The 27,009-nt window shown below is 44.8% G+C and overlaps 1 protein-coding gene across 2 annotated transcripts in view; it reads right to left on the bottom strand.

Moving 5' to 3' along the window:
- Positions 1–27,009, bottom strand: part of LOC119166705 (osteomodulin) — a 266,385-nt gene that overhangs the window by 176,032 nt on the left and 63,344 nt on the right. Inside the window, exon 1 of one of the 2 annotated variants that reach the window (XM_075882423.1) lies at positions 17,184–17,872. The exons of the other annotated variant lie outside the window; for it this stretch is intronic. Within the exon in view, the coding sequence (XP_075738538.1) occupies positions 17,184–17,854 (671 nt within the window). The 5' untranslated portion in view covers positions 17,855–17,872. Of the gene's footprint in view, positions 1–17,183; positions 17,873–27,009 lie in introns of those variants that run through there. 2 annotated transcript variants of the gene reach the window in all.

Here is a 27,009-nt window from a genome sequence, read left to right as displayed (position 1 = left end):
GTATATTAACTCTATGGGTGCAGTCTAGCCTAGCCGTGCCTGTGCAACGGCCACCTGGATCGGGCGCGCGCGGCGGTGTTCCTCCGGCTGTTTCATTCGAACGGAGGTGGCGCGCACCTCCTACCCCTTCTTTCCTTTGCTGTCTATGAGGGATGGTTTGCGGTGCTTGAAGATGTCGCTTTATAAACACCGCCGACCACTCGTTAAATGTACACCTTTTCTTTCCTCGCCCCCAACCACCTCAAATAAAACAAATAGAAGAATTGATGGTGGGCTGTTCTGGCGCTATATTCTTTCTTTTTCTTCGTGCCCCAGCGGCTGTAGTGATGATGGTGAACGAAGCGAACACATCCGTGAGCCAGTTTTCACGAAGGTTTTCGTGCTCTCCTATACAGCACATGAGTAGAAAGTACAAAGGGGAGTGAACACACCCGACTTGTTTATTAAAATTTTTTCGTTACTGCTTTCAGAAGAGGGAACTGATCCGAAGGATAGCTAAGCTGCATCGTGGATGTTGGCAAAGATACCTCGAGGTACTGAGGCCTTCAATGCGCAAGCTTACGTGCTTTACTCGCAGTTAACAATTTTCGGCAATGAAGGGAAAGCTACGGAAGTGAAGCTTCCGGCAAATGTGCTCATACGCGAAGCAGTCCGGTTTGGCACGCGAACTCTGTGAAAAGCCTGAGCGCAACCAGCGTTAATTTGCATACACACGCAGACGACGATTAGCGTTTGAGGTACACGTAGAAGGTGGGTTTGTTTCACGCTTGGAAAAACGCAGTGACCAAAGAGCACGCACAAAAACACACGCAAACGAGCACACGCGCACATAGACAGACGAGCGCTCTCACACACACATTCGCACTCACTCACTCACCAAAGAGCGCACATAGACACACATTCGCGCACACAGAAGAACACACGCGCGAGTGCGTGCACTCACCCACACACACAAGCGCACGCACACAAACCGACGAGCGCGCACACATGCACCGAAGAGCACACACATCCGCACGCACTCACGCTCAAAAGGACGCACACACGTGTGCACTCGACCACGCACACAAATGCGCCCACAGAGGCAGGCGAGCGTGCGCTCTCACATATACACACAATAGCGCACGCTCACGCACGGAAGAACACACACACACGGCGCGCGCACACTATAGACACCGCACAAAAGCGCGCGCTTGCACACACGAACATACACATACGCACGGAAGAACACACACACAATCGCCTCCCTAATCGCGAGCGCGAAGCCCTCCCTTCTCGGCGGAGACCTTCACTTCACTATAAGGAAGGCCGAAGTGCAAACGCCATCTTCATTGCATCTACCTCTAATTTTCGCTCACGGCCAACGCAGCTTTGCCGCTCATACACAGACGCCGACGACATAATTTTTGCGAAACGAGCTTTTTATCAATGCCGCGCTTTAAAACGACTAGATTGACCTAAGCGGAAGAAAGTACTTTGGTAATGTGGTGACCTATCCCTGGCACCCCATGATTCGCAGGCGAATAGCGTCGCTCATCACTTCACGTTCATAGTCGCATTCATGCGGCCTGCGCTTAGACGAGAAAGTCCCATTCGTAACAATGCCGTACAGTCGAAAAGTGGAAATTCCAAGTGTCGTGCCCAAAACAAAATTTCGCCGATCATCGTGCATGGGAACACGACTGTAGCATTACCAGCACTACGTTTTAGTTTTCCGGCAAAGTGATGCTGTGACGATAGATCTGGACTACGTAACATAGCTATATATGCAGGGTCGACAACGACAAAATACATTCGTTGCAAAACAAGGCCGTCTAAATGGACACGCACCAATTCAGGCGGCAGTGGGAGAAACGATCGCTAAAAAAAATTGGCCCCGTACCTGCATGTAATATGCAAACGTCGTCGAAAGACGATAGTCTTGCGTGTGGAGAGAGTGAACAAAACATTTATTTGATGCACTGCGCAAAAAAATCGGTGAATGGTATTCCGGGGGCACTCGTTTGCCTCGAGGATGCAGCGGAGGCGAACGAGCGCATCAAGTCACGTCACACGTGAGACACGAGCGCCTTCTGTTAGTTTTATTTGGAAAACAAAGCGCGCGGCCCTGAGACGGGCGTGCGCGCCCGTCTCAGAGGTGATAAGGTGTAGAACGCAAGGCGACGGGTAGGTGCCACTACTGTGTCGTTTTAGCAAAGCGTTGGAAACACTCGCTTCTTCGAGCAAGCGTTGCATGGTCAGCGCAGCGTGATAAGCACTACGGTCCTTAGAATTACTTGTGTATGCCTTTTCTAGTAAAATACGAACATGCAGAATATATACGCGTTGTTATGGTGCCCCAGATATGCACAATAATTGCTTTTTAATTGACAATCGCACACGTATGAACGATGATTCTTGAGCAACATTGGTTGGCGCGGCATTTAGGGTCGGCCGTTCTTCGGGGTATCGGCTGGTGCTCTTTAAAGTACCCGGTTCGCCGTAATGGTAGACAAACAGACAAATGTACAGACAGACAGACCAAAGTTTTTGCGTCGAAGTTCCTCTAGAAAGACTACCGTCTTTTATAAAAAAAAATGAAAAGCATGGCAGATCACGTAGTCAGTCAGCATAACACATGTGTCATGGAAGCGAAATTTGGGAACACGACACGCAGTCCCTTCATGCTGCTTGGCTCTGTGTCAAGCCCGATTAAGAATGCATATTAGCGTTCCTTTATTCCAGTCACCACGTGACCGACGTCCAATGTGCATTTCTCCAAGCATGTCTATGGCGCGGCACTCTCGGCGTCGTCTTCAGGGAAGCAACGCCTTAGATACAGTATCTAAAAACGTTGAGGGAAGTAGGAGAAAAGTGCCGCATTGTGGCGCACGATGGACCTTCTACAATTACGATTTTTGAATGGGGCGTGCGCCGGACGGAATGGACGGAAAAACACCGCCGCGTGCACCCGATCCCGGCAGCCGTGTCTCTGCTTACCAGGTTCTTCTTTGCGCCTCCAGATGGCCTCACCTATCCAGAATCCTGGATAGGTGAGGCCATCTCACCTATCCAGGAAAAAAAAAAACTTGCGAGGGTGGTAGAGGTCGGACGTGTTTTTGGAGAGCTCCGGAATGACAGCTACAGATAAGTGTTTTTGCATGTTTCCAGCTTGCCTCTATATGTAGCGTTATGAGAACGTAAGGCGCTAGCGTAAGGCTTGATTAGGTCTAGTACGGTGTACGGTTTTTTTTTATTAGTATTTTGTACTGTGTCTTTTTTTCTCCAGCCACCACGTGGCTGAAGCCTGCGCGTAGACCGACCACGTGCATGCGCAGGTGCTGTGAAGTGTAGCGTATTTATTTATTATTGTGGTTCTTTTTGGCTTATACCAGTGTATTTTAGTACAGTTTTCTAACACGTGGGCATCGGTAAACTGAGCTAGCCATGGTCAAAAAGACCGTAAAGTGTTCCGAGTGCGGGGTAGGGCGGAAGGTGGAAATTAGTGCGGAGGAGAAAGCAGAAGATGACGCCAAGTGTAGACAGTGCGAGTTCGAGGAGAAAATGAAAAATATGATGGCGGTCCAGAGTGGGCTCATGGAGAAAATCGCAGCGCTGGAGAATGCATTGGCGAAGGAGCGAGAGAAAACGTCAGCCATGGAAGAAAGGCTCCGGGCAGCCGAGAAGGGCCTATCGAAGGTCGTGAAAGGGAACGAAGACGCAGGTGACGGCGGAAGCATTATGGCGACGACCCCCCGTGCGGGAGAGATGAAGGAAACAGGCATGACAAAGGCAGATACATTGGCCACAGGGCCCAGCTACCGGGAAGTAGTTTTGAGGGAGGGAGGGAGCAAACCAGCAGCCGTGACTCACGCTAGTCACCTAGTCAGCAGCCAGGTGCAGGTTTCAGAAGGAATGTCTGAACAGGTCATCATCACCGGTGACTCAAATTTGGTCCGATGCGCAGCGGCAATCAAAGAAAGGGTGAAAGGCGACAAGAGAGTTGCGATAGGGACGTTCCCAGGACAAACGCTGGGGACAGTAATGAGTCAAGCGGGTGAACAACTCGCAGCTAAGGCTGGCAATCGTAACCTCGTTGTAATTGCGGGAGGGTTAAATGACGTCCTGAAAAAAGAATCGTCAGGACTAGCGACGGCCTTGGCGAGAGGGGTGGATGACATGCGCACCGTGTCCCCCCAGGTGCAAATTGTAGTATGCACAGTACCGGAAGTACCGGTGCGCAACGTCAACCTGCGAAGAGCGGTTGTCGACGCAAACAAGGAGATATGGCGGATTAGTCGAGAGAAGGGTTTCGAGGTAGTGGATTTAAACAGGGAAGTGCACAGGTGGGGTGGATTCCAAAGAGACAGGATTCATTTCGATAAGAGGCTTAAACACGAGGTGGGCTGGCGACTGGCAGGACGCGCAGTAGCTTTTTTGGGGGGCTCACGGGCCCTTCGGAGTCCGGGGTAGCTCGTAACAGGGAAAGCAACCAGGAGGACGCTTTGACAGGTAGAATTGCGAAAAACCAGAAAAAAGGTAAAAGAAAAAGGAAAAAGGCGCGTGTTGCAATTAGTTACATAAACATGCAGGGTGGCAGAAAGAAGGCAAAATGGTTAGAGATTGAGGAGCAGTTAAACAAAGAACAGATAGGCGTGTATGCGGTTACAGAAACACACCTTAGAGACTTGGAAGAGCCACCACATATTAAAAATTATGTTTGGGAAGGGTGTAACAGGACCATATCGGAAAGGAAAGGTGGGGGTGTAGGAATGCTAATTCAGCGCGGAGCCAAATGGGTTAGAGTGAAACAGACGTGTTCAGAGCACCTCTGGGTTCGGGGCACAGTAGGTGGAAAGGAAACGTGGCTAGGGGTAGCCTACTTGTGGACGGGGAATAACTGCAGAGAAAAGAATCAGGAGATAGTGGATTGCATGAGTGCGGATATTAAGGAATTTGGTAATGGGGCCGAAATCATCCTTCTTGGGGACATGAATGCCCACATACATGACCTTGACGGATATTCAGACACCAATGGGAAGTTATTACTAGATCTTTGCGAGCAACATAGTCTGGAGATAGTTAACACGGGGCCTAAATGTGACGGCCAGATCACATGGGAAGTCGGAAACAAGCAATCAAGTATTGATTATTGTCTCATGACTGAAGGAATTTACCACAAACTGACAGAAATGAGGATAGACGAGGAAGGCATTAACAGCTTGGGTAGTGATCATAAACGAATAACATTACAAATGGGATACGAAACTGAAAATATGAGCATGGAATCAAAGTCTGGCAGCTCGTATTTAAATGACAAACAAATAATAAATATAGCTGCAAGAGTCGAGGAAGAAGTAGGCGAAATACCAGGCAAGGACTGGGAGTATAGTGAGCTGTTACATCTAATGACGAAGGAGATAGGGAAAGAGAAGAAAACCGTTTGCTGGAAAGGAAAAAGGAAGCCAAAAAGTTGGTGGAACAAGGAAATCCGGGAGGCGATCGAGAAGCGACGCGAAGCCTCACGGGAGCATAGAAAGGCAAAAAAGGAGAAGCGGCCGCAGGACGAAGTCAAAAAAATATGGGAAATATATTTAGAGAAAAAATCCCTTGTACAGAAATTGGTAGAGGCAAAAATTAAAGGTGAAAGTGAACGCTGGATGACAGAGATACACGAAAAAAAGGAGGCCGTGCCTAGGATTTTTTGGAGCCACATAAAGGCGCTAGGTAGGAAGTCTGTCACAACGCAACAACATATTCTAGATGAAGGAGGAAATCAATTGGAAGGGTACGAAGCGCTAGGTTACATCCAAAAGGTAACAGCCGATTCGTTTCAAAAGAGCGTCCAGGGGATCTCCCCGGTGAGTAAAAGTGTGGCGGAGAAAGCAACAGAGGAAGAGCTAGTACTTGATAATTTCAACTGGAAAAAGGCCGAAGGAAAAATTCCAAAGCGCACTGCCGCGGGTTTAGATGGGATTCCCGTTAGCCTCATTAACGAACTAGGACATAACACTAAAGAAGCATTGTTAAAAGCAGTAGAAAAAAGCTTAAAGGACGGACAAATACCGGACAGTTGGCGACAAAGTAGAATGAACTTAATCTATAAAGGCAAGGGAGAAAAGGACAAGATTCGCTCGTATAGACCACTAACCATTACATCGGTACTATACAGGATGGCGATGCAAGCAGTAAAAATGAAAATAGAAACATGGGCCGAACATAACGATATTTTGGGAGAACTTCAGAACGGATTTCGAGTCGACAGGCGGTTAGACGATAACCTGTTTGTTCTCACTCAGTGTATAGAAATATCCAAAATAGAGAATAGGCCCTTGTACGTGGCTTTTCTAGACATCACTGGGGCATACGACAACGTTAATCAGGAAATTTTGTGGGATATATTGAAAGGAATGGGCATGGGCGACGACTGTATACAGCTTTTGAGGGAGATATACCGAGAAAATACAGTTTGCATAGAGTGGGAAGGAATGCGTAGCAAAGAGAACGTTGAGGTTAGCAGGGGTCTGAGACAGGGATGTCCTTTGTCCCCGCTGTTATTCATGCTGTACATGGTGAGTATGGAAAAAGCGCTAGAAGGTAGCAACATTGGTTTTAATCTGTCACACAAACAGGGCGGCATGATGATTGAGCAGAAGCTTCCAGGTTTATTTTATGCGGACGATATCGTCTTATTTGCGGACAGTCGAGATGATATACAGCAGCTGGCGAATATATGCGGAAGGGAAGGTGAAGCTCTTGGACTAGGATTCAGTGTAACGAAGTGTGGATTGATGGTATTCAATGATCCCTGTGATCAGACGGTGTCCATACAAGGCCAAGAAATACCGAGGGTAAGTGAATACAAGTACCTTGGAGTATGGGTAAATGAGAGTGATAGATATATGGAGGTACAGGAAAAAGCCTCGGCAGCAAAAGGAAAGAGGAATGCGGCAATAATGAAGCACAGAGCGTTGTGGGGATACAATAGGTATGAGGTGCTTCGAGGTCTGTGGAAGGGTGTAATGGTTCCAGGGCTTACTTTTGGGAACTCAGTGGTGTGCATGAGGGCAGAGGTACAAGCGGGAATGGATGTAAATCAAAGGACTGTGGGACGCCTCGCGTTGGGTGCTCACGGGAAGACGACAAACGAGGCTGTAAAGGGCGATATGGGGTGGGCAGGTTTTGAGGCGAGGGAAGCGCAGAGCAAAATAAGGTTCGAAGAAAGGCTAAGAAATATGAAGGAGAGTAGATGGGCAGAGAAGGTGTTCCGTTATTTGTATAGGAAGAGCGTGGACACACAGTGGAGAAAAAGAACTAGAAGACTCACTAGTAAGTATACGGCTGGTATTGTAAGCCGTATGTCAACAAAGAGCGTTAAGGGAAAAGTCAGGGAGGCGGAGAGGATTTACTGGATGGCAGCTATGGAGAAAAAACCGGCTTTGAGTAACTACCGAAAGGGCAAAAATGAAATAAGGAGGGAGGCATTTTACGATAATTCAAGGGGAAGCGCTTTACTGTTTGAAGCGAGATCGGGTTGCCTTAGAACGCGTAGTTATAAAGCAAGATTCAGTAAAGAAGAAGAACAATGCACATGCTGCGGGAAAGATAAGGAAACGGCGGAGCATGTTCTGATTGAATGTGGAGATATCCACCCAGGTGTACGTTTGGGCACGAGCCTACAGGAAGCCTTGGGTTTTAGGGACAACAATGGAAAGCTGAACACACCCGCGATTGAAATAAGTAAGAGACGGTTAGAGTATTGGTGGCAGAAAATTAGAGAGAAAGGACAAAAATAAATATTGGAAAAATAAAATATGGACAGTGTGCCGTAAATGGCAGAGAACTTAAGCTGAAAATTTACCTTTTTTTCCATTAAGATAGAATTTATCGAAGTAGAGGCATTAGGCCAACATAAAAAGAAAAAAAGGTTTTTTTTTTTTTTTTGTCGAGCCTGGTGGCATACTTGTCACCACCCCGTTATAAAGGGGACGCTCATAGCATCCATCCATCCATCCTGCGGTTGCCGTGGCAGTAACACGGTATTACGCGGACGCGAAGAAGTCCACATTGAAACTAAATTCAACGATACTTGCGTGTTACTAGCTAGCGATAGTATCTGTCTATACGCTGTTTCAATTTGATAGGAAATCCAATTTGATAGCTTGTGGTTGTGTTGGCGTGTAACATATACGTGATATGTAAAAACACCCTCATTGCGCTTTTTTCGCGCTTCGAACGACACGACTGCACCTCACAATGGTTACCCGTCATGCTGACCGGCAATCGCACGTTGAATCATGCTTTTTTTTTCTTTTTCCGTTCTTTTAAAGGCGGTTTGCATCGTGATAACGTTTCACAAAATCATTCAAAGCGGTGCGACGAACATCAGACGTGACGAGTGAGAGTGTTTCCGGGCTTCGGCGCCAGTCGGCGCCACGATAAGAACACTCGGATCGCAGACGTCATCGCTACTGAGCGCTGCTGAGAGATGATCGTCCCTCAGAATGGTATGTGCGGAATGTATCACACCAAACACGTATCACTAGTGTCGATGAATAGGGCACTCCATTTTCATTAAACTATGGTATGCTGTTTGCCGTCGAAATAAAATAACTTCCACGCGACGGACTCGATTGAAATTTGGCCAAGACGACCTACGTCACCGAGCAATCATAGGAAGGGTACATCTCGATTCTGAAATTTGAATTGAGGGCTCTTTTCATGCTACAAATATCAAAAATAAAATATGTAAAAAATGTAACGGTAGTGAGTTGATAAAACGACGGCGATTGCTACAGTGCGAAGTGTTGAACACTACAGTGTAGTGATAACGCTGGATAGAAAGAAAAAAAGGAAAACAAGAGACAAGATAGTACACATGCATACAAAAGCAACTGATTTTTTCCCCCATGAAAGAAAGCTTGTGCTTCAAGATGATTTCGTATGTTCTGGTAATATTTTCTTCACCGACGCTAGTATTTCTAAACAAAGATGTATAGTATATTCAACAAATTTGTGTGATACACTCAACAAGTTAACTAACCACAGTAACTATAGGTTACAACTGTTAAAAAAACGGGGAAGTAATGCATATGAATTTCTTGGAAAAAATAGCTAGCAACATAAAACAGTGTATATGGAGTTAATCACCAACCTCAGTAGTTTCAGGGTGTATCCTGAATATAAGGTTCTTTTTTATCAGCTCAGTCAGTCCTGCAGACTATGCCTTCATATTTGTTCCGGCAATGCGCAATTTAGCAATCTGTTGTACCTTCCTACACTTTGTCCTACCTAACTACTTGTTCTCTAACATAAGACAAACACGCCTGAAATGGGCGCCCCGGCGTAAGCACCCGATTTTCTAACTATACGCTGCTGCATCTCGTCAAGTTTTCCTGATTGATTGATTGATATGTGGGGTTTAACATCCCAAAACCACTATATGATTATCGTCAAGTTTTTTCTGTTAGTCGGCCAAACGAGACTACAGCGGCCTATGTTCTCGTGACGCGATGACGAGGGTAGGCTGGCTATCGGATCGTACTTCGACAGGTGCCTTCGTCGAGGCCTTCGACTCTGCTGGGAAAGACGCCTCGCAGCGGTGGCTAAGGTACTCGGCTGCTGATCCGTAGGTCGCAGGATCGAATCCCGGCTGCAGCGGCTGCATTTTCAGTGGAGGCGAAAATGCCGTAGGCCCGTGTGCTCACATTCGGGTGCACGGTAAAGAACCTCACGTGGTCAAAATTTCCGGAGCCCTCCACTATGGCGTCTCTCATAATCATATGGTGGTGTCGGGACGTTGAATCCCACATATTATTATCATCGTCATCATCATCATCTGCTAAGAAAGCCAACACTAGGTGAAAAATTAAATGGGAAATGCATGAATCAGTCGATGTGTAGAATATATTCGGTGACAATTTAGGTGTTTTTCAATGGTGAAGAATCATTAATTTCTGAAGCAGACGAAGGGCACTAAGCGCATTATCAGTGCGCAGCGATTGGAGACCGTTCGTCTATCCATAGATCTCGTGTCGGGTGGTCACGCTCAAGATCAGATGATCGATGTAAAGCTGCTGTAAGATCTTGATCTCGTAATTTGGTTCATGGCAATAGGAAGGCAGAGCACAACTGAGACAATGGACGTAGAATGCGCAGCACACGGAAGCCCGCTGACTTATAACTATAGATTTATCTTGCACCAAAATAGCCTTATATGTGCGCATATATATATAAACTTTAAAAATGACCCATTTGTAACTCACCCATTTGTGTCGAAACAGAAATTGTCGTACGAGATATATCAAGCCAAATACAACAATATTTTTTTTTGCTCTTAAAGAGCCATGTCACCAAGTTCGCAAAATAACGGCATCCTAGAATGAATGCATATCAATAACTACATACCAGTGCATAAAACTGGAATAGCTGTCACGGACAGAAAGTAAAGAGCGCTTTTCTAGTTGCATGTGTTGTTAGATATGTTGGCAATGAACCAACTTGCCCAGACAGCTACCATTCTAATCAATAACTACCTATAATGACTGCTAAAACGCGCCCACGTGTTATCAAACACGTCATCCTTTGGAACAGAGATGCCGAGGGCGCCCTGAAATAGCGTGCATCTTCGGTTAAACAAGCGCCCCTTTCAGCGTTGCCATTGTTGCCATCGTGCAAACCAAGTAAGCAGGCCTGCAGGGTCGCGCACGCTTCTGGCCACATCACGTCAGATCCCGCAACTGCCGCATGGTGTCACGCCGCAGAGCAAGGCCGGCTGCACAAGCGCTCTACACTGATGTGGACGCATCTGTGCGTAATCTACCTAATGATGTATATTTGTCTTAGCACGTTTGATCGCTAAATACTGAGTGGACAGCACACACAGCGCACTCGTACCGAGCTTTCTTGCATGAAAAGAAGCCTTTTTGTTTTTTCTGTCGCCGTTTATCAGAGCGCACGGGTAACCAAATGCGTGCCTAAAAACTTCGGCAAGAGCTGCTCATTTAGCGGTGCGGTGCTATCGCTAGTGCGGACGTTCGCCCGAACGCATGCATCTGTTTTCGCCTTTGTTTCCACCTAACTGTGTGAACTGCAGCGAGGAGATGTGCAAATGTGCATGATGGCAGTACGAGCAAGGAGGCGTTGGTACGAGCAATCTTGAGCACGCGAGGAATGCGCTGCAGTTGAGAAATTTCGCTTAGGCTCTAGTGATGGACCATTGTGAAAATTGCGAGCCCTGTATCGGATGTAATGAACGTGGAAGGCACTGAGCTTGCAGCATGTGAGTGATGATGTGCGATAATCACAAGCACGAGGTACTTTCAGGTGTGAAACACTAGTGCACTCGTCCTAGACTATTACGGTGAAACAAGTGGCAGATCTGACGGCGTGCTCGCACAGGAAAAGCTCGCGGACAACGCCATCTGCGCGTTGGCTCAAAACGTAAAAAGAAAAAAAAATCGAGTGTTGTGTGGAACGGCGTTTAGAAAATAGAGTTGTTTGAGAGGAACGCCACGTCTCTATTGATGATGCCAATGTAACCGTAACTCGTTACGTTCTCGAAGGAACGGCTGGGGGAATGGCTTTACTTCTGTAAACGTTCCAGGACATTGAACAGGGGTACACCAGCGGCACATTATGCCAAACGGTGTGAACAGGTGACTGCGTGCACAAAATGTACGGTTTGCCTGACACATGACCTCAGCGCATACTGATTTTCGCTAGTAAGGTAACTAGTAAGGTAACTAGTACGGAGAGTCCGAAAAAGAAAGAAATTCCTTGCGCGAAAATTCACATCCAGACGCACATCGGCCCCGCATATACGATGACCAAATGATGACCACTCGGCTGTTTAGTTTTCTTTTTATGGAATTTGTTAAATATTGGTATGCAACTTGAAAGCAATGCAATACAGACAGTGAGCTAGCGTGATCATTCTGCTCGTATCGCTGCACAACTACGGACACTTAGCACTTAAAATTCTATTTTCAACTCTGGAGCGAATACATCAAGTACTGGCCTTTTCCAATTATAGACTACAACCGCGGTAAACATAAAAGCCTCCTCAATGCAATATGCCATTTACACTAACTATCATTTGGCTCGTATGCATTTTTTAGCTGAGTGGCCATCCTAACGAAGTGGGTTGTTGTGAAAACTAATAGATCTGCGTTTTTCTGCAACACGCTAGCTTAACATAGCACAGCATAGCCTCTTGTGAACACCAAAAATCTGGTAAAGGAAAGTTACTGTCAGGAGGAGTGAGAGGAAAAGGGGATAGCGAAAGAGGACGAGCCTTCCTACGTTCGTCCGATGGAATGCGCAACGACCCAGTTATGAACCAACTTGCCCAACAAGAAGTTCTTCTAAAATTAGGGGACGCATATGAATAGACAAACAAAAACATGATTGATCCCTCTGTAATAGGGATCTGTTGAAAGAAGTAAATAAATGTGTTCATACCGAAGCAGTTTATAAGAGAGCTTGCGAATTGTCTCTGGGTGTTTGCACTCCTTAACGTGCCATGATTGCACCCACGCTCACGCTTGGTTGTACATCTCTCACACGCTGACCCTCGAGATTCCCGCTCGGTGATTGAGGATACCTTTCTTTTCGCTGTAGCAGTTATTGGCGAGAGCGGAATCAAAGAGAGTGGTGCGTCGTATGGCACCTGTTGGCCGGCTGCAATTTTTCGTGGGGCGAGTGTAAGCGGCGAATGCATTGTTACCGCCATGCGAGGCAGCCACACGTCGCATAGCTACTAGTACACTCTAGCATAGTCAATTTTGTATGGATGGATGTGGCAGTCCAGCCACCTAGGGCCAAGTCACTTTTTAAAGCGGTAGCCACCGCGAAAAGCAAACCTCGGAAAGCGCCGAAGCCATTTTCTTCGTATCGGCTCGTGCCCCTTCTCCCGTTAGACATGGGTGGGGCTTTCGTCGCATTGTCTCAATGCAGAATGCGTAGGTGCTGCGTTCCGCAATGCACAATCAAAGCTAAATTGGCTTTTAAACGTTTTTCTTTTCCATAAAACTATGAGCATGGCTTCTGTGGAGTATAGGCGGAAAAAGGGGAAGCCGTAGAACCATTCTTATATCTGCAATGTGAATACACTCCGCATGAAATTCATTCACAGGCACACTCTATAGCGCGTCCACGTGACCGTTTCTATGATGCGGATGGGCGATATTATGTGCCCAGACTGGAGGCATTGTCATGCTTTCCAGAAACGTGTGGCTTTCCGATATTTTATCAATGCAAGCGAGCGTACCCGCTTATAACAGTGACCAACACTGATTATCCGGTGCATTTACAGCTGCTACATTTTTCACTTGATATTATGGGTGTGTGAGTCCGCAATTTCAATTTTGAATCGAATTTTAAATAAACAGTGCCGATTAGTACCCAGCTATGTGAAATCCAATATTGAATACAAGATATTTTGTTAATTAAAATTTTATAATAAAAATGTCAATAAAATGATATCTGCTGTTGACCTTGAACAAGTCTAACGCGGTGAGCGAATGCTACCATAAGAATAAAATACTAACAACGCTTCCTCTGGCAGGGCTCGCCTTTCTTGATCTCTTCGGCCCATGTCTTCCCTTGCGATTTAATCACTCTCAAAGTGAAATACAAACTAGCCCGTACCCACATTTTGCTTCGATGATGCTGTGTCTGAACGCCATAGGTGCTCTGGGCCCAAACATTGACGGACGCCTATTCACAGCAGCGCTTTAATTGCGTGCTGTAACGATGCAGGTTTCTGAATAAGCGGCGCACTGTGGAAGTGCATGGCGAATGCACAGAGTGGATTAAATTTTTCGCAACTTCGAATACCGGCTATACGAAATCAGATCAAATTATTCATATAGGCATATTTCTATCCAAATTTGAATATTCATACACCCGTACTTGATATATCGAAATAAGGCAGACGCTTTGAAAACATAACCACTCTTTCTGAACCACGAGGCGGGGTCAGGAGCGCATCCCGCTTATTTCCCCCAAGGCCTCCAATGGGGACATACGCGCGTACATGACAGCGTAAAGAGTGAATCTGAGAGCGCAAAACCACATATGGGGTATTATGTTTGCAATTCGCTGCATTTTTTCATATTACCATCCTCAATATGTTTCGGTGTGCATCAATATGCTATTTAAATCGCGTATACTAGCTTATCATATCTGTAACAGAAGCAACGGATAAAGTGGAATAATTTGGACTAATTGCAAATCTTTGTAGCGCTTGTATGCAGAAGACACACGCATTTGTCTTCCAGACATTTTGTGCTGGTCCCAGTTTGTTCGATCTCGTTGATGTATCAGAATTTTTTTATAAAGAAATGAACAATTCTGAGATCCATTGCGGTACTTTCGTGAACAGAATGCTGCATTTTACACTACCTTGAAAGATTCCTACTAAATGTTGTTTTTTTAAAGTGAATATCTTCTTAGGAGTGCAGCATTGCCTTCCACGGCGCAGCCGCCATTGAATACGCTTCTTCGACAGTCTTCAAAGAGTGATGGAAGGAACATGATTTATGCGCACACTGAAGAGATTCACTCTAAAAAAACAAAAAAAAACTACGATGCGCATTTCAAAGATGATATGAACAATGCACACACGGTAAAGTCTCCACTACGCTCACTGACAGGATTCATGTTAAATCTTGTTTTTTTTTTTTTTTTTTTCACGCGTTAGCCTATGTTTTGAATGCCTGTACTGATGCACTTTAACGACATGTAATCTCGTGTAGCCAGCACGTAACAGTGTGATTTATCGTAAAAATGCTGGGTATTCGGATTTATATACACGGCACTTATTTATTTCCTTCTCGTATTTCACTTGATTTCCGCTGTCTCCATTCATAGGCGTTTCAACAGGATGCTCACGGGGATGGTGCGACTACACGACGACGAGCAGTTTGCCACCGTTGTCCACAGAAAGCGTAATAATAATCCTCTCGAACTAGTGGACGCGTCACTCAATCTACTCTTGCTTATCATCTCCCTTAGCAAAGGAATGAGTATGCACAAGCTAAAGTAAAATGCACGTATTTACTGCAAGCAGGAGTCAATGCTGTCGAGGCGTGCCTCTGCGACCGACGGATGCAAGGAAGGCGGGAGTGCGAGTGGTTCTTAGGATTGAAAACTAATGATGTATGATACTCAACTGTTCGTGGGTGCTGTCCAGCGCACTGCCATTTCCCAGGCATGCGAATAATTAATGAATAAAAATATGCTTCTTTCGTGTCAAGGTTTTTTTATTCGCACTGTTTCGTACTGATGAAACTCGTATCACAACATGTGAAATGATCCCCTTCAGCTGTGGTTTAGGCTAAATGTGTCAACTTGCGGCCGAGAAAAAACAAGGTGCATTACAGGAAGTGAACCTTCTTAACCTCACATGTTACTTCAGAGAAGGCACCACGATATTCGACGGGCCGTGCCGCGTTCGCGGACCAACGTCGTTAATATTACTTTCTCAAAATGAGTGGAACCAAGGAATACTTGCGCCAGCACTCTGATCCATTGATTCCATTCTTATTTATGTCCATATGAGACATGATTGACTGCATAATTTAATTACGTAGAAATTACAACTATTTGATGAAACTACCCCAAAACAACACATTGCTTTCTTTATTTGGATGCAATATTGAGTAAGAAAGACATTCGTAGATATGCACTGTAATTCGCGCCTGAATATTTACATACGTAGCACTGGAAACGGCGCTTAGACCATATTGACAGACGAGCGTGGCTGGCGACCTTTATGCGCCTGATTGTTTCTCCTATCGTTCGACGCAAGGCGCACCGCTCTATCTCGAGTTATTGGAATGCCGCCGTCAATTGGTACGACAAGAGAATGTTGTTCAACGAACATTGCGCCCATGATGACAACTGTTGCACAGATTCTAATGCATGCGAGTGCACCAACGATCATCCCAAGCCTAGTTCGATCGTCAAAACTGACAAATGACGCATGCCGCGGGATTAAATGTTGCCACTACAGGTTCTTGACGAGCCCACAAAATAGGGTGAGGGATAGCTTTGGTAATCATAACTTGTGTGCTTTTTCCGGGCTGAAACGACGATGTGGTTATGAGAGACGATTGAGCACATAATGTAGCGAGAAAAGTGAAACATGCATGACGCAGATGCCCAGACGAGGACCGCTATGATTTAGAAACGCACTACCACTCTAACGCGCTTGGTTTGAAGCATGCGCTTCGACGATTTAAGGACTCGATGAGGGAAGGCTGCACTTAGTGCTGTTCTTAGTGCAGCTTGCTTTTCTGTGCACGGGTTCACCTCCAATGTATATATATATATATATATATATATATATATATATATATATATATATATATATATATATATATGTTTTAACTCAATGTTAATGAGATCTAACAGACAGTAATGCCAAGGAATGTACTGGGGAAGTTATTAGAACCAATGGAATGTAAATAAGAAGAAAGAAAAGTGGATGAAAAAATAACCAGCCGTGGGCAGGAATCGAACCTGCGACCTTCGAATAACGCGTTCGATGCTCTAACCACTGAGCTATCACAGCAGCCTTCCCTCCATCCACTTTTTTTGGGTTTATATGTGAAGTTAGAAGTAGGAGTGACAGTCAGCGCCATCTATAAGCCAAAGAACGAGTGTGAAAACACTCTTATTCGCATGTTTGGCGTCACGTAGCACGTGAACTTATTATGAGTGGGCCGCTGATTAATTGTCCCTCTTATACAACCTAAACACACCAAGTCTGCCAGTACGAGACCCTCGTTCAATGAAATATATATATATATATATATATATATATATATATATATATATATATATATATATATATATATATATATCGTGCATCGAACGCGTTATTCGAAGGTCGTAGGTTCCATTCCTGCTCACGGCTGGTTAATTTTTCACCCACTTTTCTTTCTTCTTATTTACATTCCATTTGTTCTAATAACTTCCTCTATACAATCCTTGGCAGTATTGTCTGTTAGATCTCATTATTATTGTGTCAAAACACGGAAAAACGAGCCCTTGGGTATACACTTCTTTCCCTTATATAGCCGAGTACCTTAGCCACTAGACCAGCGCGGCGGGTAGTCACCTGGCCATGGTGTAATGAAAAATAAAAATGAAGGCGTATGATTCACTTTCAAGCAAGTGTGAGGTTTTTGAGGTTATACCTGAGATCCAGGTGCTGCAGACTGGAGGCCAAATGAGGAAAGTAGGTGCGCCGCACTTGCTGGAGTCCATTTGAAGGTAGCTTGATCTCTTCGACGCTGTCTAAGCCCGAAAGGGCCTGGTCCTCGACGCGTTCTATACGTGTGTTTTCTATCCAAAAGCTCTTCACATGCGTGAGGCCATGAAACCAATTCCTGCGAAGAACTTCGATGCTGCTGCTGTCGACCTTCACGTGCTTTAGACTGTTTGTCGCACCGATATGAGCGTCGCCAAGGTCCAGGTCCGTGTGGCGAACGTCCAGGCCTTCCAACTTACTTCCCAGGATGATGGTGGCGTCATCGTGCCCACGCGTGGGGGACACTCGAAAGGTGGAGTGCAGGATCTTGATGGTGACCACATTAAGGCCCTTGAAGAGGTCTACCGTTATGGAGAAGTTGACGTGTTGGAGCGTCAGCGCGTTCAGTTCGTACGCGCGCAGATAGCTGAACGGCACTTCCAACTGACGGCTGCTCAGTATGCCGCTACACAGGATCCGCAGGCCAATGCTGGCCTCTATGCATCGGCAAGGCATGAGAAACACGCTCTGCGGGCACGATACCTGCTTGTACGCCTGGGCGTAGTAGGAGGCCAGCAGGCCAGTGACCACAACAAGGAGACAATTCAGCCGCCGCATCGTTCGTCAGTCGGCGATGCGAATTCAAAGAACAATGCCCCCCTCTGCAGATGCGGCTTCGGAGAGCGTGCCTTATCGGGCGCCGACAGAGAGGCGCAGCAGCTGGGGACGGCGTCGCTCCGTCGGGATACACGTGAACGTGTGCTCTTCACCCGAGGTTGTCCCAGACCACCCTGACCTCGTTCACACGCGAAGCAAATGAGGGTCCCTCACTCGCGGAGCTTTGCTGAGCACGTCAACGTAATAACCTCATATGATTAGCTCTAAATTTCACGTTAAGACAACGTAACAGCTAGAGTGCGCAATAATAGCTAAGCCAACAAAAAAGAACCTATCTATCTATCTATCTATCTATCTATCTATCTATCTATCTATCTATCTATCTATCTATCTATCTATCTATCTATCTATCTATCTATCTATCTGTCTATCTATCTATCTATCTATCTATCTATCTATCTATCTATCTATCTATTCAGAGGCGGAGACTGCGGGCGAGTTCAAGGGCTTGAGCCCCCCCCAACTTTCCAGAGGGGGCATAGCCAGCCCCCGCCAGCGCCCGCAAAGAAGAGTGGTGAGGTGAGAAGAATGGTGCCGAAGTGTAATGGTAAGGGATCGAATGCTCTTAGCAAAGCGTTACTAATATTGATAACTGATGCTCCAATACAGGCGATAACGATAAACTTACATCAGGAGGATATCATGCGTGGCTTTCTTCCTCATACAAGTTGGCCATATGTCCGGCTATAGGAACCACAGCTTGCAGCGAGGCTGCACTCACCAATCCACTTGCTTGGCGTGCCAACGACCGGCGATGCAAGAAAAAACACCTCCTTTCAGGACTGTACGAACGAAGTGCGAAGACCCGCACAGCCCAGGCAGTGAAGGTTTGGAGAGTTACGCCTAATAAGGTGATAATGGCGGCGTCAAGGAAGCCCTCTGGTTAAAGCGGTTCACGGCAACGGCGGCAGAAGTTCAATAATTGACCTTCATATCAGCTTTCCCGCAACGCGTGATTGATGGCAGCGTTAGGGAAACAGATGCGCATCTGTACCACCTAAAAAAAGGTAATGATTCTTCCGGATGAGTCCCCCAGCTGTCAAAATCACTATAGAAGTGCGTGCTTGGCCGGGGCGGGCTCATTCATACACCCTCATGGAGAAAAGACAGCAAAGGAGGGGCACTCGCTATATCTTCGCAAAAATTGTGGCGGAATTCTAATGTTTTCACAAGGGCTACTGGAATGCATGACCCCGCATATGACCTCGTTGTTAAAATAGTCGGCTGGAGTTGTCAGTTGAAAGTTTTACAGCCTCATTTCATTTCACGTGTGCTTTGAAGTTTTGGGGGCCCTCCAGCGAGCGTCAGTTTTAAACGTGTTTAGCTTATTGCATAGCTTACGCCGTCGAAAGCGGTTATCTTTCAAGCCCGCAAATGCTAATGCTTGGCGCCGCAGCTTCTTTCTTCTTTTGCTGTAGCACCCCTCAACATTGGAAGGCTATCTATAATTCAAAAAGAATAACGATGGTACCGACGCGCCTAATGCGAGGGGTATTTGTGACTCGTTCCCGCATACAACGGCCGCAATTACGATTGAAAAGCATTGCTCGGTTTGTTTATCCAAGCATTTATCGAAGCGTCCAGTGGGAGCAGGGCTTTGGAGACGATGCTTAAAGTACGTTCTGATTCTTGCTGAAGGTTTTTGGAGCATTGTTTGCAGTCTGGCCGGTGCGCAGTATTTGTGCATTTGACGGATTTCATGGTTGCAATCTTGGTGACATCGGGGTTTCAGCCGTTGTGACGCCTGCGTCTATATTGTGCATTTCGACATGCTGTCTGCTCTTGCGCCTTCTGATGTGACATCGCATCACACAGGACTTATATCGGCTTTAATATTGAGTCGCACCGCCACATTTCTTGAGCGGGCTCTGCAGCAGCGCTTCCGAGACGATGCTTCGAAGTCAGTTCTGCTTTCTGGCGTAGGTTAGTTCTTACTTGTCTACGAGGTGTTATCGTAGTGACGACCGTTCCTTGTTGCTGCTGCTCTGCCAATTGTGTATTGCTCGTGCAGTGTCTGATGCGCTTCCTTTTATGCCAAGATTGATGTCGTGTAGTGATGTCGAGGTAAGCCTAGGCCCTACTGAAAGAACCTTTTGATGAAATGGCTTGACGGGTAAAATAACACGATTACTACCATGAATAGCCTAACATCTAATCAAAATAAGAAGGAATCAGACGTGACCGATACGAAGAAAAGACTTGGCAGTTTAGAGGCTAGCTTATCTAAGCTCCAGTCTTTAGCACTGGAGCTTAAGAGCATGAAAGTGACTTCACTGCCTTGGAAACACAATTGTCATTTTTGCAGAGTAAGCTAGACGACCTTTAAAACAGAAGTCGTAGGAATAACTTGATTAGTTTGGGAATACAAGAGGATTACACTGAAACATCTCAAAGCCTAAAAACAACAAAAAAAAACGCCAGCCCTGCGCATGAGGCGCAGCACAGTCACAGCGAAAGCTAGAAGAGCGGCCTTTCAGAGCTTTTCCTAAACACTCATTGGGTAACTGCTGCAAGCACACTAGCTTGATCCTCAATACGGCATTAATAATGAAAATTTTAGGGCGGTAGACCGACATTTGCTATGCAATTTTCTTATGATTCATCTGAAAAGAGTGACCCGCATGTCGCGGGTTCGAATCCCAGCTGCGGCGGCTGCATTTCCGATGGAGGCGGAAATTTTGTAGGCGCGTGTGCTCAGATTTGGGTGCACGTTAAAGAACCCCAGGTGGTCGAAATTTTCGGAGCCCTCCACTACGGCGTCTCTCATAATCATATGGTGGTTTTGGGATGTTAACACCCACATAGTAATCAATTCTGAAAAGCGTGGTATCCGCTAAACATTTGCGAGGAATTTTGTGCCGATTGTTCATGCAGTGGCTGGCGATGAGGAATTGTGCCTGAAGTGGGTATGTGCCACATATAATAGGTGAACAACAACAAGCATTTGTAATGGGTTGGAGCATTGGACGACTCACTCGTTACGCTATTTACATTTTGCGACAACTGGTCGACCTTTCGCTGTTTTACAACGCTTTATAAGTCGTGTTAACGGCATTGCTTTTCCGACATCAAGCTTGCCTTAGACAAACTTGCGAACAAGTCTCAAGCATCACAATTTCCTATTACAGCTCATGATGTTGGGTTCCTACCATTTAAAAACACCCTCAACATAATGCTCCATATAATTCATTTTGTTATTGGGACTTCATTCATTATGGAGGAGCCGCATGATTGACAGACATGCTGAGCCACCTCGCTCGACCAAGTCTGTTCTCTGAGAAGAGGCAGCCAATGTGTGTAGTGTTGTAGAGACTTTCGACCCTGTTCCGGAGTGGCTTGGACTCCTGGACATGTGTGTTTGTTTACCGAACTTTTGAAGGTTTGTTGGGGTGTACGAAATTGTGCCTTGTGCACGTGTGCACGCGAGCATATATTTGAAACAATTGATTGTATAGCTATATATCACGTCTCTGATTGCATTATTTCCATGCGTTAAACGAAAAAAATCACCGGCGTAGCTTAGTGGTAGAATACTGGGGCTGGCACCCGCGGACCTTGGTTCGAGCCCCACTGTGTCATCGGCGCTATATATGTTTTTCGTGTGTTGTGGTTACGGACACCGGCGGTGGCGGCGGTAGATAAGTACGGTGGCGTCTGACCTTAGTTTTGATCTCATAACGGCTTTCGCTGTAAAATGCTGCAAAATGACATATTCAATGAGAAGCTAAGATTTGGTCGGAATCGAAAGATGCCACAGACTAGGCAAAAAGCCTGACAAGAGCCGCTCGGTGGTGATAAATCTCGCAGAATATAGCAAGAAAGTCGCCGTTCTTAAGGCTTGCTTAAAGCTGAAAGGAATGAAGCTTTCTCTAACAGAAGACTTCCCGTTCGGAGTACTCTACATTAGGTAGAAATTATGGCAAAGTGCGAAACAGGAGAAAGAAAACAATGCTAAGGTAAAGTTAGTTTTTTAAAATCTGAGTATAGGTGGGGTAACGTTTGGTTGGGATGGCACCAAAGAAGAACTCTTTGATATTTTTAAAAGGAAATTACTTCCTAATATCAGCAGCAGGCTCCTCGCAATATGCATGAATTGCCGCCGCATTGTTAAAAAAACTGCATAACTATAGAGCATGCTTTTTTACTTGACCCCTACATAGCTGTGATAACTGAAACTTAGTTTAGCCATGATATATTTGACAGTGAATTCGTAGCAAGAAATTCTAAGGTGCTGCGTAAAGACTGCAACAGATGAGCTGGGGGCATTGTAGTACTGTATAAGCCGTCAATAATACTACATTTATTGCCTGATGTTCCAGATGTAGAAAGCATATTTCGATAGCTCTGCGTGAATAACCTAAAATACGTTTTTGGAACCGTATAAAGGCCTTCGAATTCTACTGTTGGTTACTTGGGTCACTTATCGACCTATCGGAAATCGTACATAAAGCAAGATGACAAACAGATTCTTACTGATGATTTCAACCTGCCAATTATGAACTGGGGAAGGTTTTCCTCGTATTCAGCTCAAAGTGCGGAAAACGTCATGGTCGATCCAGCTTTTGACTATGACCTGCTAAAAGTCGTTTAGGAATTCACAAAAATTCAAAATCATTCAAGAATCATTCTTGATATATTCCTTGTAAGCCGTAGCATAAAAGAAAATATTTCGTGTTCTGTAACAGCAGGTATTTCAGATTAGAAAGCAGTTGTTTTTACACTTCACAAGGTCTTGACCAAACAAGGTAATAAGGTTGAATTGTTTCCTAATTTCTCACGAGCACAGAATGAATGCAAATTTGTTATGCTGATTTTCAGTTACGATCACTTTGCAAGCCTTAATTGTGTGGATTGCCTCTGGAATTTTTTCAGTAGTTTGATTTTTGATAGTGTATAGAAAGCGTTTTGTTCCTAAAATAGAGAAGAAGTTTGAGAGCCGCAATTCCTGGGTTATGTGGGAAACATTAAAAATTAAACGGCAGCTGCAGTAGTTGAAAAGGGTGAGAGTGACGACGCATAATGTTGAGATGTTGCAAGAAGCAATTATTAAGTTGTCTGCCATAGTTAGAGAAAATTTCCCGAAGATAAACACTGCTACCATAACGCATTATCGCCATACTTTAATACGTCATCTCGCGAAAGGTTCTGAAGGATTGTGACAGCGTCTTCTTCACCTTCTGATTGTTTTTTTTTGTAAGTGGTAAAAGAATGCGGGATAAAAAGTAGTTTGTACGGGATTTATTCACCATTTCAAAAGTGTATCTACGAGTGATGACGATTCTCTACCATGCTTCTCTACAAAACTGTCCCATCCCTTACCGACATTGTTATTTCGTAACATGACATTTTAAATTTACTCTTAAAGCCTGATATAAAGAAATCCCCAGGACCGGATAATATTCCGAGCTGTTTTAAAGCGTTACGCAGAATGGTGTGCGAAATACTTGCACATATTGTTTACAAGATCTGTTAACGAATTGCCGGAAGACTGGAAAGTTGCTAGGGTGAAGCCTTTCCGTAAATCTAAAGACAAAAGTTGCAAGAAAATTGCAAGCCAATTTTATTACCTTCAGCTTCTTATAAGCTCTTGAAGCCTATCATTTAGAAGCACATAATAAGTTTTTTGGTGAACATAAAGTGTCAATAGATATGTCGCAAGCTTTTAGAAATGACCGCTCGACAATCATGCAGCTCGTTGAGATCGTACGTGACTTCGCTAGCATTATGAACAAAGGAAAACAAACACATGTCATATATATCAAGTTTAGCAAAGCATTCGATAAGGTTTCTCATGTTAAACTTCTTCATAAACTGTGCGATGTGTTAAAAATGGGAAAATGATAGGACAGATTGCAGCCTCCTAAGCGGCCACTGTCATTTTGTTGATGCGGACTAAATAGTGTCAGATAGAGCTCCTGTCAAGTCTGGCGTCCCACAGGGATCTGTTCATGGACTATTTTTCTTTTCGTTATATATTCATACAAGGAATCCCACTATTGTCTTGTGGATTTACCAACAATATTGTCGCTAACTTATCCGTAAAAGTCACGCTTTACACTGACGTGCATCACGTGCATCATTTGTGAAAAGACTATGTACATACGGGTAACATTAAAAAAGAAGCCACTAATATGTTGCTTTGGTACGGAAGAGCTTTTCTTATCAGAAGTTACACAATATATATACTTAAGCCTCCACATAGCCAGTGATCTCTTGTGGTCAAAACACCTTGACAAAGTGCTAGCAAACTGCAGGCGTAAGTTGTTCTTTTAAAGGAGTATGTTGACATCGTCCACACAAGCAGAACCTTTGTTGGAATATAAAATAATTGTCCATCCTGTTGTAAATAGGTCATGACTATATGGGATCCGTTCACTATAACCGACATAGCTAAATGAGTAAGCTTGCAGAAAAAAGCTGATAGATTCATTTACAATACGTGCGGCCGCTTTTCAGTCACTAACTTCGTATCTCAAAGTGGTCTACCTGGTACAAGTACTCGAAATCGTCTATATCTGCTAAAATTATTTTCCCAGTTGATAAAGGGTCAGTACGAGATAGACACGTCACACCTTGCATATATGAGAGCTTACGCCACCAGGAACACACCCTCACTAGCTGTTACTCCCTTCACTACACATGTCAACTGTTTCAAGAACTCTTTCTTTCCTGGAACGATAGTTGATTGGAACAACCTGCCCGATAAAACTATTACACAAGACTCACTATCACAACAAATTGAGACACACGTTCAGTAGCCAGCAGATTTCAGCTGAAAAGTTTTATGTGCTTTTTCGTTTTGTTTTTTTTTCACTCGTGCGAATGAATTTTGTGTCCGTATTGAGAATTGTTAGAATAATGTCGCTTGCCTTTTTATTTTTTCTTGAAATCGCGTGTTTAAACAAATTTATATGCTCGTTTCCCGTTGTTATTTTTCTGATTGTTCACTTCGTGTCAGGACGTATCACGTATCAGGACCTGGAAACCAGCTCAGCGTATGTGCAAGTCATGTGACAGGCAAACATACGAAGACTTGGCCAAACAGAATTTTAAAAAACTATACTCTCCAACTGTTAGAGCCACTTATGCTTGACTAATACATTTGTTTGTACAATTTTGTGCGTGCTAAAAAAGTTATATCATGGATACATACCAACTCTCCCAGCTATCTGTTTTACTGCATACATCCAACTTTACTTTTGCTTATGCACAAGCTTCCCTTCGCCGCTTGTAGGCTTCTGCTGATTTTTACAGCCTGCTTCATTCTCTCCATGTTATATCGTCTGATGTCGGCTACCTGACGCCTGTTGATAAACTTCGATAGCTCCACTAGTTCTACTTTGTCAGTTGCATTTGATGCTTCCATAGTTTGTCTTCTTTTAAAATTTTTTGTCTGAGATAGTTTGCCAGTCTCCTGTCTAGTGACTGTACCTGCGACTTCCATTGCACAATCTTTGATGATACTAGTGAGAGTATTGTTCATTGTGTCAACGTTAACGTCGGTTACCTCGTTTAGAGATTCGAATATATTCTAAAGCAAAACTCAAGATTCCTGTACTCTCGCATTCACCGCTAGCTCATTAATTGGCCTCTTGCGTGTCAGACTATGCCTTTTTTTAATCCAGGTGAATATTAGCTTTTACCATTCCATGGCACTTGCATCGGATCTTGCGAACTACGCCTACATCCTGTACAATGCCCGGATCGGCGCAAACAATGAAGTATATTTCATTATTAGTTTTGCAATCAGGACTCCGCCACGTTCACTATCAGCTCGCTTGTTTCTTGTGGAAGATATTCAAAATCCGTGAATTATTACGTTCTGAGAACTCCTATCTGGCATTTCCCGCAGCATTGTCTCCTGTCTGCTTCTGGCCTACCTTGGCAACAAATTCACCCATGAGTACAGTATATTATATATACCTTAGAGTGATTCTACGTTTTCGTAGAAGTGTCTAACCAAATGATCATCATGACTGGGTGAATGCGCGTAGGCCTGTATCAACTTGATCTGGTATCTATTATTAACCTATTTAGATACTTGCCATCCTCAGTTTAGTGCTACAGTATTCTACTACGTCACCAGCTGTATCTATTGGATAACCGACACCACTCCTAGGTCACTTCTGCTAATAAACCCAGAGTTGAATAGGACGCGATGGTAAAATCCTCATAAGTCCTAATGCAAACACCAATAAACCCTCGGCCCTCAGTCTTAATCAGCTGCCAAGCAACTGATCAAGGCGGTGGTCACACCTGCGATGCAGTGGATGGTCCTAAAAATCTCTTGGTCTGGACAAGCTAACTCTGAACTCTGAACTGAATCTGAACTTGGCTACTCTTAATTCGTGATTCTTATAGTGAGCCGAGTCTAGCTGTGCTATTGGAGCAATCAGAGGGATGTAATTAAGGGGTGGTGCGCTAAAAATAATATGTTTCCAAAATACAGTTGTTATGAGTGCATCGATTGTAATGTCTATTCGGTCCTTTTGTGTGTTGCCTTCATGCTCTGATTCACGAGAAGCTGGGCATATTACTGATGGCATACTATAAGTGGCACATGCCATCGCGTGAGAAATTCGCCAAGACGGAGGGCTGCTAAAGCCTATGTTTTGACTTGGGGACTTGCTTTATAAAAGCTGCTTATTTTCTCGAAGCTTCCATCATCCTTTGAACTGGTGCCTTTTTTTTAGATATCATTTCAAATGTTAGTTTATATGCAATATTTGAATGTGCACGACACAACATAAATGTAATTGTGAACAGAGCGGTAATAAGTTGGCCTTGTTAGCACCTTATTGCGAGAAATCTCAAGTGCGTAATCAACACAATGACATTTTCGACATGGTTTGTATTGCAAAACATATACCGCATTAGGCCCCACCACGGTGGTCTAGTGGCTAAGGTACTGGGCTGCTAACCCGCAGGTCGCGGGATTGAATTCCAGCGGCGGCGGCTACATTTCCGATGGAGGTGGAAATTTCGTAGGCCCGTGTGCTCAGACTTGGGTGGACGTTAAAGAACCCCAGGTGGTCAAAATTTTCGGAGCCCTTCACTACGACATCTATATAACCACATGGTTGTTTTGGGACGTT

The sequence above is a fragment of the Rhipicephalus microplus genome, unplaced genomic scaffold, assembly GCF_043290135.1.
Source record: "Rhipicephalus microplus isolate Deutch F79 unplaced genomic scaffold, USDA_Rmic scaffold_12, whole genome shotgun sequence".
NCBI lineage: Eukaryota > Metazoa > Arthropoda > Arachnida > Ixodida > Ixodidae > Rhipicephalus > Rhipicephalus microplus.
Note: the sequence above shows the minus strand (reverse complement) of the source record. Positions and strands in the feature narration are given on the sequence as shown.